The 12,604-nt window shown below is 43.8% G+C and overlaps 1 protein-coding gene across 3 annotated transcripts in view; it reads right to left on the bottom strand.

Annotated features, from left to right (window-relative positions):
• Nucleotides 1-12,604, bottom strand: part of abca3b (ATP-binding cassette, sub-family A (ABC1), member 3b) — a 115,139-nt gene that overhangs the window by 85,493 nt on the left and 17,042 nt on the right. For 2 of the 3 annotated variants that reach the window (XM_072559638.1, XM_072559639.1), the window contains exons 5-7: nucleotides 10,500-10,665; nucleotides 5,343-5,602; nucleotides 5,002-5,118 (exon numbers count right to left, since the gene is read on the bottom strand). In XM_072559638.1, coding sequence (XP_072415739.1) covers nucleotides 5,002-5,118; nucleotides 5,343-5,602; nucleotides 10,500-10,665 — 543 coding nt within the window. Of the gene's footprint in view, nucleotides 1-5,001; nucleotides 5,119-5,342; nucleotides 5,603-6,619; nucleotides 6,783-10,499; nucleotides 10,666-12,604 lie in introns of those variants that run through there. The other variant, XM_072559640.1, reaches the window with a different exon arrangement.

Below are 12,604 nucleotides of genomic sequence, written 5' to 3'. Positions count from 1 at the left end.
GGTTTGGAGGGTTTGAGCTATAGGGAGAAGCTGTTTTCTCTGGAGCGTTGGAGGCTGACTAGTGACATTATATAGGTTTATAAAATCATGAGGGGCACGGATAGGGTAAATAGGGAAAGTCTTTTCCCTGGGATGGGAGAGTCCAGTATGGAATAAGCTGCCAGAGGAAGTGGTGGAGGCTGGTACAATTACAACATTTAAAAGGCATCTGGATGGGTATATGAATAGGAAGGGTTCACAGGGATATAGGCCAAATGCTGGCAAATGGGACTAGATTAATTTAGGATATTTGGGTGGCATGTACGAGTTGGACCAAAGGGTCTGTTTCCATGCTGTACATCTCTATGACTCTATGCCTGAAATCTGAAAAACAATTCCAGGATAATCATTAATTCCCAGCAAACTTTATGGCTGAAATGAAACATTCAGCAATAACATTAATAATGGAGGATTCAATTGTAGCAGTGATGCAAGATTGGCAATAACAAGCCAAAAGCATTAAGCCAAAAGGAGTCATAACTAAGAGCAGTGAAGACAGAGTTACTGCTCAGGAATATGGAACAGCAGAGTGCAGCATCAGGAATGTTTGTATTTGGTCAATGTGTGCTTTAGGTGTGACTTGAAATATGATTATACCAATGTTTATCTGAAATGGAATAACGATCTTTTCAAAATTACACATAATACTGAAAGTTTGACATTAGAGATAATGGTGATACTGATCAGACGGAGGGAATTTCAGAGGAACCTTGATTATCCGAAAGTCATTTATCCGAAGAAGATCTCAAGGTCATAGAATCATAGAGATGTACAGCATGGAAACAGACCCTTCGGTCCAACTCGTCCATGCCGACCAGATATCCCAACCCAATCTAGTCCCACCTGCCAGCACATGGTTCATATCCCTCTAAACTCTTCCTATTCATATACCCATCCAAATGCCTCTTAAATGTTGCAATTGTACTAGCATCCACCACTTCCTCTGGCAGCTCATTCCATATACGTACCACCCTCTGCATGAAAAAGTTGCCCTGTAGGCCTCTTTTATATTTTTCCCCTCTCACCCTAAACCTATGCCCTCTAGTTCTGGACTCCCTGACCCCAGGGAAAAGACTTTGTCTATTTATCCTATCCATGATGATTCAGGGGAAACAGCCCCAGGCTATTCAACCTCTCCCTATAGCTCAAATCATCTAACCCTGGCAACACCCTTGTAAATCTCTCCTGAACCCTTTCACGTTTCACAACATCTTTCCAATAGGAAGGAGACCAGAATTGCACACAATATTCCAACAGTGGCCTAACCAATGTCCAGTACAGCCGCAACATGACTTCCCAACTCCTGTACTCAATACTCTGACTAATAAACGAAAGCATACCAACGACTTCTTCACTATCCTATCTACCTGCAACTCCACTTTCAAGGAGCTATGAACCTGCACTCCAAGGTCTCTTTGTTCAGCAACACTCCCGAGGATCTTACCATTAAGTGTATGCATCCTGCTAAGATTTGCTTTCCCAAAATGTGGCACCTCGCATTTATGGAAAGTAAAACTCCATCTGCCACTTCTCAGCCCTTTGACCCATCTCATCAAGATCCATTTGTAATCTGAAGTAACCTTCTTCGCTGTCCACTACACCTCCAATTTTGGTGTCATCTACAAACTTACTAACTATACCTCCTATGCTCACATCCAAATCATTTATATAAATGATGAAAGTAGTGGACCCAGCATCAATCCTTGTGGCACTATACTGATCACAGGCCTCCAGTCTGAAAAACAATCCTCCACCACCACCCTCTGTCTTCTACCTTTGAGCTAGTTCAGTATCAAAATGGCTAGTTCTCCCAGTATTCCATAAGATCTAACCTTGCTAACCAGTCTCCTATGGGGTGTCAAACGCCTTACTGAAGTCCATATGGACCACATCTACCGCTCTGCCCTTATCAATCCTCTTTGTTCCTTCTTCAAAAAACTCAATCAAGTTTGTGAGATATGATTTCCCATGTACAAAGCCATGTTGACTATCCCTAATCAGTCCTTGCCTTTCCAAATACATGTACATCCTGTCCCTCAGGATTCCCTCCAATAACTTGCTCACCACCGACGTCAGGCTCACTGGTCTATAGTTCCCTGGCTTGTCATTACCATCTTTCTTAAACAGTGGCACCACGTTTGCCAACCTCCAGTCTTCCAGCACGTCACTTGTGACTATCGATAATACAAATATTTCAGCAAGATGCCTAGCAATCACTTCCCTAGCTTCCCACAGAATTCTAGGGTACACCTGATCAGGTTGGATAGAAACATTACATCAAAAAGGTGTTTCTAACACTGTTCATGTCTTTTGTTTACAATGATTAAAAGTTAACTTGGCTTCCTGAAATGCTGCTGAGAACAATCCTCGACATTGGTGGGAGCCTAGGCATCATCTCCAAATGACAGGCCGCCTGCATGCTCTCTCTCTCACCCCATACTTTCCCTGGAGTTCTACACAGTAGTGTACCCTAAACCCCCTTCCCCAGATAATCTCTCCAAGATTGTCCTGGACAGGGCAAAGGCAGAACCTGTCATAAATTTGCAGTAAAAGTTGTGTGTCTGTGTGTGCGTGTGCGTGTGCATGCGTGTGCTATTTTGAGACTCACTCCCAAATGCAGGAGCAGTCTTACTAGTCCTGTCCAGTCCAGCTGCCCAGGAGAGGGAGTGTGGGGTGGGCGGGAGTTCGCAGGGTGGCCAGGTTAGACGGGGGCACAGTCAGTGGGTGGGAGCAGTCGGGGTTGTGGGACAGATGGGGGGTGGATGGGGTTGGAGGGGACAGGGTTGGGGGATGGACGGGGGCGGGGCTCGACAGGGTTGGGGTGGGGTTTCATGCGCAGTATGTTGCTGCCTAGTCTCCTGAACGGGGAGCAGACTTAGAAAGTGCTTGCTGTGTCAATCCCATTAAACTGATGAGGGTTTGGTGGGGGGTACGCCAGTTGCGTGACGCAGAAGGCTTCAGCAAGTCCCTTACACACAGGTGTGTCTCAGCTCAGAAACAAACCAAGAGACAGAGAGTGGGAGCAGGGCAGGCAGAGCACGGAAAAATGAAACTTCAGAAAACTCAGAGCCCCAGAGGAGAGGCATTGAATCAATTAACCGAATAATCAATTATCTAAATGGAATAGTGCCTGCCCATCTTGTTCAGACAATCGAGGTTCCTCTGTATACTAGTTACAAGAAACTTCAGCCCAGTATTGCCGGTTGTGGTTGCAGTTTCATTTAGTTTTGCATGTTGGTCAGTGGATGCACATGCACAGTGTGTGAAGTGGATTGGTTAAAATGTTACCCAAATCCATAAACAACAAGGACTGAAAAAAGATTAAGGAATTTTAGAGTTATAACTCCTTCAGATTTGGGGATGTCAAGATGTTTCCCTGTAAAACAGCTGGAGTAAATCATTTTGTCAGCACACAAACAGTGTCAAGAAAAATATCCTTACTGTTGCGCAGAAAATCTTTGAAAAAAGTTTAAATAAAACTGGGTATAGGACATGGCAAGGCAATTAGTTTTGGGAAGTCAGTGGATTTACAGTTTACAAAATGTGGATGTCTGTAATCCTTTAAAGAGACCTAACAACTTTAATCAAAATAATATGCATGTGTTGTTGGTATTGGGACATCGGAATTTAAAGAAACGAAGGCTAATTAAAATCACATCAAAATACCCAACCACCTTGTTACAAGTTAAAAATTCTACTACAGAATGTAGGAGTAAGGGACAATGAGTACACTAAACTTATAGAGGGAATCAGCAATAAATGTCATAATATGGGATAATATTAGATTCCCTACAGTGTGGAAACAGGCCCTTTGGCCCAACAAGTCCACACTGACCCTCCGAAGAGTAAGCCACCCAGAACCATTTCCCTCTGACTAATGCACTTAACTCTATGGGCAATTTAGAATGGCCAATTCACCTAACCTGTACATCTTTGGACTGTGGGAGGAAACCCACGCAGACACGGGGAGGATGTGTAAACTCCACACAGTCACCTGAGGCTGGAATCGAACCTGGGACCCTGGGGCTGTGAGGCAGCAGTGCTAACTACCGAGCCACCGTGCCGCCCCGAATATGTCATAAATGTTAGAGAATACCATCACAGACCAAATTCAGACTCCCAATAGCAAGAAACTTCAATATTGTAGCAATGGACTTGTATTTATATTACGTCTTTAGTAAATGGGGAGGTGATTGGATTAACAGTGAATCAGAGACACAGCTAATGGTCTGGGGACCCAGGTTTAAATCTTGCCCTGGTAGATAGTGGAATTTGAGTTCAATAAGAATCTTGAATTAACATGCTAGTGATGACCATGAAATCATTGTCGATTGTCAGGAAAAACACATCTGGTTTACTAATATCCTTCAGGGAAGGAAACTGTCATCCTTAACTGGTCTGGCTGTAATGTAACTCTGGTCCCACAGTAATGTGGTTGACTCTAACTGCCCTCTGATGCAATTAGGAATGGGCAATAAATGCTGGCCTAGCCAGTGAATGATAAAAAAAACCCAGAATGTCCTTTATGCACTTTACAGTTAGTCAGGTGCTTTTGAAATGTAGTCACAATTTAATGCAGGTCAAGTGACACCCAGCTATACACAACAAACACCCACAAACAGAAATGCGATCAACAAACAAACCTCTGGATAGTTATGAGATATATATTTGCCTCGACACTGGGGAAAACTTTCTGTTCATCACTGAACTCGTAACAGCACTTTTTACTTCCACCTGATGCAAAAAACACCACCTCTAAACAGCACTTCAGCACCAAAGCAGAGTGTCAGTCTATAATTTACACCCAAGTCTCTGCACTGGGATTTGAACCCATACCTTTCTGACTCAAAAGGCATGAATGCAACCCATTGAGCCATGACTGGAAGCTGTAAATATCAACTGGAGCATGAAGGAAATGGTAAAACTCTTGAACAAAAAAAAATGCTTGAAATGAACACATACCTTTGCACAAAACAGCACAGTCATGAGAAATATTGAAATGATTAGAAAGAGGAGGAATTTGAAGAACCAGGCCAACCAGTGCAACCAGTTACTAAGTCCCATCATCTTCATATACTCCTGGAAAAACAGTGGCATAGGACATCAGAACCCACCCATCTCTCATCTCACATCTTCAATCAATACCTTCATTTCACTTGGAAAAAAATAAAACAATGAACCATCACAGATCAAAACATCACAACGTATTTAAGTAGTGATTAGTTAATAAGCACGTCAAGATTCAACAAAGAAAAGGTTCTGATCAATCCAAACACACCCACCCACACCCACACACCATTTACCTTTTGCTTGGTTTCCTTTTCCAATACAATTGCTTTGGTAACATTGAGGGCTGTGTAGGTGAAACTCAGCATGACCAGTAGTGAAAGCTGTGTTTGGATTGCCAAAATGAAGACGTCATCAATATAGGGGGGGAAGGGGAATCGCAGCATTTCTACTTGAAATATTGGAAGCAGTTTGGCTGCTTCTTTACTAGCATGATACTTGATAATGGCTCTGTCTGTTGCGAGTTGCGTTGCTAGAAAACCCTCACGGTAATATCCTTAGAAAAACCAGAGCACAAAAAAAGTACATAAATTACATTACAAAATTAAATAATAATCTTGAACACAATGTCCTCCTGAAAATATTACAACTTTATCTGAATACAGTAATGAATCATTACAATCATACTATGGTAACAACAATCATAGATGATTTATCATTTTAATACAATTCTATAGTAAAATGATAACAATGTTGTCCTAAATGTTAGCTACATGCAGCAAATTCGGAATTCAGATGAGGGTGATTGTATTTCTGAATATAAAAGTAAATATTGAATCATGTGATCTTAATATTTATATTCTCACAGCACGGACCCGTGAACTTTAGCCTGTGTGTTTGTTGATAAAATGGTAAGATAAAAGCAGATTCTCAGTGTTTTTGATCACTGAAATTTCTAATCTGTAAGAGTTAATGAGTTTCTATGGTGTTTACTTTCCTGGTTACTGAACAGTGATAAATATTAAGCACATAACAACAGGTAAGTATTATAAGTATAAGTATTGTACAAGTGTGTGCATGGTATTTTGAAATAGTTACACTTAGTGGGTTACACTTTTATATCCAAGAAGGTTGTGAATTCAAGTCCAACTTGAACCTGTAATTCAGGGTGACACTCCAACACAGTACTGACAAGGCTGCATTTTTGGTGATGCCATCATTTAACTGAGATACTAAACCAAGTCTCCCATTTCAGCAAACATAAAAAATCTTTAAAAATTGAGAAAGAATGGCAGGGTACATTCTGGTGCCCGCAATAAACAAATTATACAAAAATCATGGCTTTTTTCCCCCACATTATAAAATTAAGACTTCACTGACCATAAATCAGCCTACAACAACCTGAGTTTATGAGAAGCACTTAGAAATGCAAGTTATTTTACTTGGCTAAAATGGAAGTGGAGGAACATTGCAGGAGACAAATTTCAAAAACTGAAATAAAACAAACAAGTGTGAACAGAGATCTGAAGCAAAAACAGAAACTGCTGGAAATATTCAGTAGGTCTGGCAGTACCTGTGCAAAGAAAATTAACATTTCAAATCCAGTGACTCTTCATCTATTAGCAGCAAGAAAAAAGTATTTATGCTGAATGTGAATTTGGATGGGGTCAGGTGGTAGGAGGTGGGGAGAATGAGCTGATAGCTGAAGATGGAGCCTAGAGAGGGAGGAATATGAAAAGCATAGGTAAGCAAGATGATGCATAGCGGCTCGGACAGGAAAGCTGAATATGAGATAATCAGAGTTAAGAGTGGGAGAGAATGAAAGCAATCCATATAATATGTTAATCGGTCGCAAAGTGAGAATGTTTGACTGTGCTAAAAGCAAACCATGCCATAACAAGGTAAAAACAATGACTGCAGATGCTGAAAACCAAACACTGGATTAGTGGTGCTGGAAGAGCACAGCAGTTCAGGCAGCATCCAACGAGCAGCGAAATCGATGTTTCGGGCAAAAGCCCTTCATCAGGAATAAAGGCAGTGAGCCTGAAGCGTGGAGAGATAAGCTAGAGGAGGGTGGGGGTGGGGAGAGAGTAGCATAGAGTACAATGGGTGAGTGGGAGAGGAGATGAAGGTGATAGGTCAAGGAGGAGAGGGTGGAGTGGATAGGTGGAAAAGAAGATAGGCAGGTCGGACAGGTCCGGACAAGTCAAGGAGACAGTGCTGAGCTGGAAGTTTGAAACTAGGATGACGTGGGGGAAGGGGAAATGAGGAAGCTGTTGAAGTCCACATTGATGCCCTGGGGTTGAAGTGTTCCGAGGCGGAAGATGAGGCGTTCTTCCTCCAGGCGTCTGGTGGTGAGGGAGCGGTGGTGAAGGAGGCCCAGGACCTCCATGTCCTCGGCAAAGTGGGAGGGGGAGTTGAAATGTTGGGCCACGGGGCGGTTTGATTGATTGGTGCGGGTGTCTCGGAGATGTTCCCTAAAGCACTCTGCTAGGTGGCGCCCAGTCTCCCCAATGTAGAGGAAACCACATCGGGAGCAACGGATACAATAAATGATATTAGTGGATGTGCAGGTAAAACTTTGATGGATGTGGAAGGCTCCTTTAGGCCCTTGGATAGAGGTGAGGGAGGAGGTGTGGGCACAGGTTTTACAGTTCCTGCGGTGGCTGGGGAAAGTGCCAGAATGGGAGGGTGGGTTGTAGGGGGGTGTGGACCTGACCAGGTAGTCACGGAGGGAACGGTCTTTGCGGAAGGTGGAAAGAGGTGGGGAGGGAAATATATCCCTGGTGGTGGGGTCTTTTTGGAGGTGGCGGAAATGTCGGCGGATGATTTGGTTTATGCGAAGGTTTGTAGGGTGGAAGGTGAGCACCAGGGGCGTTCTGTCCTTGTTACGGTTGGAGGGGTGGGGTCTGAGGGCGGAGGTGCAGGATGTGGACGAGATGCGTTGGAGGGCATCTTTAACCACGTGGGAAGGGAAATTGCGGTCTCTAAAGAAGGAGGCCATCTGGTGTGTTCTATGGTGGAACTGGTCCTCCTGGGAGCAGATACGGCGGAGGCGGAGAAATTGGGAATATGGGATGGCATTTATGCAAGAGATAGGGTGGGAAGAGGTGTAATCCAGGTAGCTATGGGAGTCGGTGGGTTTGTAAAAAATGTCAGTGTCAAATCGGTCATCACTAATGGAGATGGAGAGGTCCAGGAAGGGGAGCGAGGTGTCAGAGATGGTCCAGGTAAATTTAAGGTCAGGGTGGAATGTGTTGGTGAAGTTGATGAATTGCTCAACCTCCTCGCGGGAGCACGAGGTGGCGCCAATGCAGTCATCAATGTAGCGGAGGAAGAGGTGGGGAGTGGTGCTGGTGTAATTACGGAAGATCAACTGTTCTACATAGCTTCTTCTTTAGAGACCGCATTTTCCCTTCCCACGTGGTTAAAGATGCCCTCCAACGCATCTCGTCCACATCCCGCACCTCCGCCCTCAGACCCCACCCCTCCAACCGTAACAAGGACAGAACACCCCTGGTGCTCACCTTCCACCCTACAAACCTTCGCATAAACCAAATCATCCGCCGACATTTCCGCCACCTCCAAAAAGACCCCACCACCAGGGATATATTTCCCTCCCCACCTCTTTCCGCCTTCCGCAAAGACCGTTCCCTCCGTGACTACCTGGTCAGGTCCACACCCCCCTACAACCCACCCTCCCATTCTGGCACTTTCCCCTGCCACCGCAGGAACTGTAAAACCTGTGCCCACACCTCCTCCCTCACCTCTATCCAAGGCCCTAAAGGAGCCTTCCACATCCATCAAAGTTTTACCTGCACATCCACTAATATCATTTATTGTATCCGTTGCTCCCGATGTGGTTTCCTCTACATTGGGGAGACTGGGCGCCTCCTAGCAGAGTGCTTTAGGGAACATCTCCGAGACACCCGCACCAATCAACCAAATCGCCCCGTGGCCCAACATTTCAACTCCCCCTCCCACTCTGCCGAGGACATGGAGGTCCTGGGCCTCCTTCACCGCCGCTCCCTCACCACCAGACGCCTGGAGGAAGAACGCCTCATCTTCCGCCTCGGAACACTTCAACCCCAGGGCATCAATGTGGACTTCAACAGCTTCCTCATTTCCCCTTCCCCCACGTCATCCTAGTTTCAAACTTCCAGCTCAGCACTGTCTCCTTGACTTGTCCGGACCTGTCCGACCTGCCTATCTTCTTTTCCACCTATCCACTCCACCCTCTCCTCCTTGACCTATCACCTTCATCTCCTCCCCCACTCACCCATTGTACTCTATGCTACTCTCTCCCTATCCCCACCCTCCTCTAGCTTATCTCTCCACGCTTCAGGCTCACTGCCTTTATTCCTGATGAAGGGCTTTTGCCCGAAACGTCGATTTCGCTGCTCGTTGGATGCTGCCTCCATGCCACAACAAGGTTGGGTGTGAGGTGGGTAAAAAACATGGAAAGATGGAATCAAGCTGTAAAGTTATTGAACTCAATATTGAGTCCATGCATGAAATGAAATGTTGTTCTTCTAGCTTGTGCTCACTAGAACACTGCAGCAGGTCTGCGAAAGAAATGTTGGCATGGGATCATGGTGATGTGTTGAAGTGACAGGCAACTGGAAGCTTGGGGTCATTTTTGCAGACAGAACATAGGTGTTCTGTAATGTGGTCAAACAATCTGCATTTCGCCTGCCCAATGTAGAGGAGACCACACTGTGAACAGTGAACATAATACACTATAGTGAATGAAGTGCAGGTAAATTGCTGCTTCACCTGGAACGTTTGTCTGGAGCTTTGAATGGATGAGGAGGAAGGAGCATAAATACCAGCAAATATACTACTTTTAAACTGCTAACAGGGCTTAAAACGTTAACTCTGTTTTCTTCCTACAGATACTGCTAGACTTGCTGAGTTTTGCCAGCAATTTCTATTTTTGTTTCAAATTCTTAAGTTTGTTCTGTCAATCTCAGCCTGAAACGTCAAGGCGAATTTGATGGCACGGAAACAGCAAGTGTGATCATCAGTGACTGTGACTGTCCTGGAGTACTTAACACAAAAGCTAAATCTGAAGAGAACTAAGTATCTTCCCCGTTGCATATTAAACTCTTGCCAAAGAGAGGATTATATAAAACATTGGACAAACATCAGAAATAGAAAAACACAAGTTAGTGCAAGCCAGAACTTGCTTAATAACAGATAACTGAAGCTCCACACCCACTCTGGCTAAGGGTGCAGAATCTGTGTGGCGCATTGCTCACATCAAAAAAATTTAACTCTCACTTTGCCTTTCTCTTCGTAGAATGAAACTTTAGAAAATTTTCTCTCCCATCCTATACCAATGGATGTTATTAGAACACAGGACAGGGGTGTCCAGATTTTAACTTCTCTGTCCACCTGGCCTGCTCACCTGTACGAATGAAGCTGTAGAAGGGCCAGTGCTGTTAGCTCACCTGGACTGCCTCCATCCTTGAAGTACTGCTCACGAGGCCCAGGTACCTGGAAAAGTGGGAAAAGGAACCGAGTGTGCCAGTCTTTATCTTGGTTTGGATTGAAGGAGCTTAGTTCTCCAAGGGGTGCGTTCAGAGGACTGTACTTAAACCTTAGGTGGTAGTTTACCTAAAAAAGACAAGAATCAACAATCACCAATTACATAAGAATTCTGGCTGACCTTTCTTTCTCACCAATATGATAAAACAGATTAACCACCCTGTCCACATGCAAGGTTGTCATTATTTTGTATTGATCAGATGCTGATTTAACATTAAGCAATACTCAAAATAGGGCACTCCTGTCTCAGAACGAACCAGCAAGTCAGAAAGGTGAGTACAAGGAAATCCTGCAGCCTGTACTGCACAGTTTAAACACCCTGATTTAAAGCACCACATATTATGGTAGAGAAACAATGTGAGTTTTCTTTTTAGTTTTTATGGGATGTGGGTGTCACTAGTTAGGCCAACATTTATTGACCATCTCTAATTGCCCATAGGGCAGTTAAGAGTCAAGCACTTTGCTGTTGGTCTGGAGTCACATGTAGGCCAGACCAGGTAAGGATTGCAGATTTCCTTCCCTAGAGGACATTAATGAACAAGCATACAGTTAGTTCTGATATAACACGTGTTTCTTCAATGCAAATTAGCTTTAAGGGGATTGAAGAATTTAGACCATTATTTGTAGAACATGAACTTTCCTTACCTGTATTGGCTATAACATGATGCCGGCCCCATTAGTTTAAATGGCGTTGCTATTGCGCTATTTTCTTATAACGCAAGATTGCATGAGAACGGAACTAGCGCACTATATCAGAACTGACTTGTGTCATTTTCTGACAAATTGAAAATGGTTCAATGGTTATCGCAAGATTCTTATTTCCAGATTATTATTGAATTCAAATTCCAATATCTGACATAGCAGTATTTGAAGACAAATCCCTGGGAAAATACCTGGGCCTCTGAATTAAGAGTTAGCAATATCACTAGGCCATTGTCTACCCCTTGAGAAGAAATGAGTGGAGTGCATCTAGGTTTATGGTATGGTTTGCTGTCACTGAATCCAATTATACTAGTCACATTCCAAAACAATGGATTACCATTTTTCACCATGTAGGTGAGTGTAGGATTCCAATTGGGTATACGTATCAACCTCCATCTGTTTCTGCAGATAAGTTACATTGTCCATATGTCCACCAATCCACCAAACTTCAACATAAATTAACATTGCTGCATACATCTGAACTAGATGGAATATAAGCTCATGGTTTCAGTTAAGTACACTGTGATCCTCTCAGAGTAAACCTGACTTTCAGAAACAGAGACCCTAGCTAATAGAGGTTTCTTTTTATTCTTGCATGGGATATAAGCATTGGAAAATGCCAGGATTTATTGACTAACCTTGAGGTGGTGGTGATGAATGCTGCAGTCTAACACCCACAGTGCTATGAAGGAGGAGGACACAGATTTTAAGTCAACAACTATGAAAGAACAGTGCTGTAGCACCAAATTAGTAGAGATATTGCATGACTGGAAGGGAACTTGCAGGTAGTGATGTGCCCATGCATCAAATGTCCATCGCCAAGAGCATTTTCGTTCTAGATCAAGATTCCAGACAACCTGTTAACATGGTGAAAGTGAGGAATGCAGATGCAGGAGATCAGAGTTTAGAGTAGAGTGGTGCTGGAAAAACATGGCAGTTCAGGCAGCATCCGAGGTTCAGGAAAATCAACATTTCAGGCATTCCAATAATAGTACTGAAGATAAAAAACAGAAATTGCGAGAGAAACTCAGCTGGTCTGGCAGCATTTGTGGTCAGAAAGCACAGTTAACATTTCAAGTACCTGTTATGATTATAATGAGGTCATTCAGATGGAGCTATAGAACATGAGTCCCCGAATTGGCCCAGATTAATAACCCTAATCAGGGAGTGCTGGCTGACAAGGTAAAAACAGGAGTGTTAGACATCCTGACACTCTGGGAATTGATTCTGATGAGGCTATACCAGAGTCAAGGACTTTCCATGTGTTAATATAAGGTGACGTGATCCCAGCCTCTATGGAGTTATT

Source organism: Chiloscyllium punctatum, chromosome 40, assembly GCF_047496795.1.
Source record: "Chiloscyllium punctatum isolate Juve2018m chromosome 40, sChiPun1.3, whole genome shotgun sequence".
Lineage (NCBI taxonomy): Eukaryota > Metazoa > Chordata > Chondrichthyes > Orectolobiformes > Hemiscylliidae > Chiloscyllium > Chiloscyllium punctatum.
The sequence above is the reverse complement of the archived record's forward strand: the minus strand, read 5'-3'. Positions and strand labels throughout refer to the sequence as shown.